Below are 4,455 nucleotides of genomic sequence, written 5' to 3' on the forward strand. Positions count from 1 at the left end.
CACTGACTGGCTCTTCTTCTCTGTTTCATATCAGTGTCAGTTGAATGCAGTCAGACAGCAGCGTGAGGAAGAGGAAGGTGCCATCAGCTGCTGTACTTCTACTATCAGTCCACTAGATGGCGTCATGAAGCTGCAGTGAAGTGAAGAGCAGTCCAGCAAACACACCATCATGGATGACTATTTCCATCCACTGACACACAGAAGGACTGAGATCCACTGAGTTCATCTGACACAGTCTCTGTGTCACAGCGTCCCTGTAGAAAATGACTTTATGAAACAAGCTACAGCTGATTATTTCACACACAGCAACTGGGACTGAATTTATTTCACCTCACAGCTCCAATATCACAACATTCACTCATTTCACTGACACTGAGAATTAAATCATATAAAAAGACTCGAGAGCTGCGACTGACAATTATTTTCTCCATCAATCGATTCATCATTTGGTCGATAAAATGTCAGAAAATAGAGACAAATGATCCGTTAAAGTTTCTCACAGTCTGAGGTGACGTCTTCAAATGTCTTGTTTTGTCAGAGCAACAATCAAAGACCCAAAAATATTCAGTTTACAATCAAATGAAACAGAGAAAAGAAGGAAATCTTCATTTGTTTGAGGCTGAAAACAGAAAATTTCTTGACTTTTCTGCATAAAAATGTTGGTTGAACAAATGTTGCAACTGTAAAAGATCCTTAATAACAATATTCATAATTTTTATATCATATTTAATAATTAATAATGTTGAGTGTTTATGGGTGTGTAAAGTCCTAATAACTGTCTACAGAGTTTCCTGTGAAGGACTCTAATTACAGACATGAATTATCAGGGAAACAGAGACAGTGTCCAGCTGCTCCTCTTCTAATTCATTCATTCAAATGAATCTCTGAGCTGATGGAACCTACAGAGTCACAGGACAAACATGCTGTGGTTTCATCTTTAATCATGTGTTTTATGTGCTGATCATGTGTTTTTCATCTACAACCTGCAGCTGGAAAGTCACCAGTAGCTACACCTGTCAGGTACATGAGCTGCAGTACAAGTATAAAGTAGCAGAACAAGGAAATACTCAAGTAAAGTACAATTACCTCAAACTGTACTTGAGTAGATGTAATCAGTTACTTTGAAGCATCTGATCCTGAACATTGATCCATCAATGTGAAATAAATAGTAAAGTCTCAGTAAAGCTCTGACAACAACATGACATTTTCAGTATTGATTGATCAGTGATAGGGAGTAAGTCAGTATTGATCAGTGATAGGGAGTTATAGTCAGTATTGATCAGTGATAAGGAGTAATAATCAGTATTGATCAGTGATAGGGAGTTATAGTCAGTATTGCTCAGTGATAAGGAGTAATAATCAGTATTGATCAGTGATAGGGAGTAATAGTCAGTATTGATCAGTCTAATAGGTATAAACAAACCACACTACTTCCTTTTGGAGAACCAGGAGCCTCTGACTCATGTGCTGCGGTGTTAACTGTCTTTCTGAACATCATATAGAGCAGGGGTGTCAAACCCATTTTCACCGAGGGCCACATCAGCATAATGGTTGCCCTCAAAGGGCCAGATGTAACTATGAGGCAGTATAAATGTAGCTAAATGTAAATGTAATGTAAAATAAATGCAACTACTCCTTAATGTTAAATAAATCTGGATTTTTATTATTCAACTTGCAAATATTACATATATATTTGCATAAATGTAAAAAGAAATGTTTGCTTGTTGCTCTGTTATAACATATATCCTTTTAATTTGTCAACTTATGAAGCCCACATTACTCCATCAATCAATGATCAAACTATTCAAGTGAATAAGGATAAATAACAAGTTATGACATTAACTTTGTTCAAAACTTTTTTGTCATAGTTGAGAGGGGCAGAATAACGGTCCAACCAACAATTGTGAGCTGCTAAGAACATGTGTGACAGGTGTAGCATTTTACACAAACAAATGGCTGCACACAGCTTTGCTAGGGGATACATCCAACTAATGAGAGATGGTTTGATTACAGTGAACATTTGTCTGCATCAACACATAAACCTGCAAACACTAAATACATTGCTACACATATAACGTAGTATAATAAACTCAGAATAACAACACAAAGGTTGTCTCAGTTCACAACTATATTGGTCAAGTTTTAAGGTGAAGTTGACAAGGAGAATTTCTGACCAGATATCTGACACCTTTTGTCACAACTGTCAGGGTTTGAGGGGTAAGGCTGGACCCAAATGCAGCCAACACATGGGAGACGGTGCAAAAAGGTTTATTAACTTAAAGCTTACACACAACACTGGTGAAGCACAGGGAAACACAGGGGAAGAACAGGGAAATACAGACAGGAGCCTGTTCCTGTCTCCTGTTGGACCGAGGACAACCACACATGAACAGCTTTGCGACCAACCAGACATGAACAGGCACGTGAACCGACGAGGACAAACCCAGAAATCAACAGAGAGACAACAGATGAACCGACCCAGACAAAGGGAGCACAAAGACTATATAGACAAGGGAGGCAAGGGTGATTGCACACAGGTGAAACACATTAGGGCGGGGCAGACAATCACTACACAGAAACAGGACCAGGACAGGAAGCAAAAACACTGAGACACACAAGAAAACCAATTACAAAATAAAACAGGAAGTGAGAAAAGTCCAAACAAAACGTGACTGCCATAGCAAACCATGACACCTTTTTTCCATAGCCAGTGTGTCAATGTCTGGTTTTGGGTCTTGTGCTGAGGCAATCCGTAGAACAGCATGGAGGTTGTCATCAGTGATGCTTGATCTGTGCTTGGTCTTGTTTAGATTCATGATTGAAAACATCTGCTCGCACAGATAGGTGCTCCCAAACATAGACAGAACACGGGCAGCGTGAAGTCGAAGCTGTGGCATCAAACCAGGGGGAAGGAAGTTGACGGTAAAAGTCCTGGATTGCAGCATCCTGGAACTTTGCTCTCAGGCCACTATCGCTTTGAAGCTCTATTAACTCCACCTGAAGATGTTGGGGTGCAGTGCAGACGTCGGTGGTGAAAGTATTGGCAAAGATGGCAAAGCCTGAGTGCTGTGCTCTAAAGTCAGAGAAGCGCCGATCAAACTCATTCATTAACCGGCTCAGTTTGGTAGCTAGCTGAGTACATGAAAAGGTACCAGGAAATGCGGCTGAGATGCCCTGGCAAACAGGAAAGTGGGCAAGATTGTCCTGTTTCACTTGGTACATCCATAGATCAAGTTTACGATGGAAAGCTGTGATCATGTCGGACATCTGCGTAATGACTTGTTTGCGTCCCTGCAGCTTCTGATTCAGTTGGGCGAGATGCTCAGTTATGTCACACAACATAGCAAAGTCACACAGCCAGTTTGGATCTGACAGTTCAGACAAGGGTTTTCCTTTACTCCGCATGAAAAGAGCAATATCTTCCCTAAGCTCGAAAAATCGTTAGAGGACTTTGCTCCTACTCAGCCACCGTACTTCTGTATGGTACGGCACGTCGCCGTGCTCCGGGCCCATCTCCTGCAAGAACAGCTGGAACTGACGATGATTTAGGCCACGCGCCCGAATGAAGTTCACTGTTTTCATGACTGTGGTCACTATATCATTCATCCCCAGCACCTTCCAACGCAAAGTTTCTTGATGGATAATGCAATGATACGTTATCAGAGGCGTGTGACAGTTACTTTTTTGCATTTTCTCCTTCATTATTCCAACAAAGCCCGCATTTCCTCCACACATTGCAGGGGCACCGTCTGTAGTTAATCCCACCAATTTTTCCCAGGGCAATGCATTTTTACTTACGGACTTCTCCACCGCATCAAAAATGTCCCGTCCTGTTGTGGTCCTATGCATGGCAGCTACATCCAACAGCTCCTCAGTGACAAAAAGGTCCGACTTGACGCCTCTAATAAAAATGGATAGCTGCGCTGTATCCGTGTTGTCTGTGCTTTCATCAAGAGCTAATGAAAAAGCTATGTAGCTGCATGTCTCTTCGGCCAGCTGTGTTGCCAGGTTTCCTGCTAGTTCCTTAACTCGGTCCACAATGGTGTTTCTTGATAAACTGACATTTTTAAAAGTCTGTATCTGGTCGGGACACACCTGCTCACAGACGTTTAGCATGCACTGCTTCAAAAATGACGTAGATTGTACTCTTTGACAACCGACACTGCTTCATAAGACAAAAGACATATCGGTTTTTCTCCTTGAAGCACAAACATATATTCGCCTTCCCATCTTTCTTGAAACAGCCTTCCATCTGCATCAATTTTTCTCTTCCTGGACATTTTGGGATCCATCATTGTTTGTATTTCTTAATTCGGAAAATGGCACTGATGTGGAAACACTGCAATCTAGTGGCGGGATGCCGTCACTTCACGGGTAACATGATCGGCATGCATCATGGGAAATGTAGTTTATGGTCAATGCACCCTTTTGAATTATTTATTATAAGATAATCAG

General features: G+C 41.4%; 1 protein-coding gene across 1 annotated transcript; it reads right to left on the minus strand.

Moving 5' to 3' along the window:
* Positions 1-1,721: 1,721 nt before the first annotated feature.
* Positions 1,722-4,210, minus strand: LOC130169908 (general transcription factor II-I repeat domain-containing protein 2-like). Its single transcript, XM_056376960.1, has one exon. It carries the CDS (start codon positions 3,403-3,405, stop codon positions 2,776-2,778), a length of 630 nt encoding a protein of 209 aa, XP_056232935.1. The 5' UTR covers positions 3,406-4,210; the 3' UTR covers positions 1,722-2,775.
* Positions 4,211-4,455: the final 245 nt, after the last annotated feature.

Source organism: Seriola aureovittata, chromosome 5, assembly GCF_021018895.1.
Source record: "Seriola aureovittata isolate HTS-2021-v1 ecotype China chromosome 5, ASM2101889v1, whole genome shotgun sequence".
Classification (NCBI taxonomy): Eukaryota; Metazoa; Chordata; class Actinopteri; order Carangiformes; family Carangidae; genus Seriola; species Seriola aureovittata.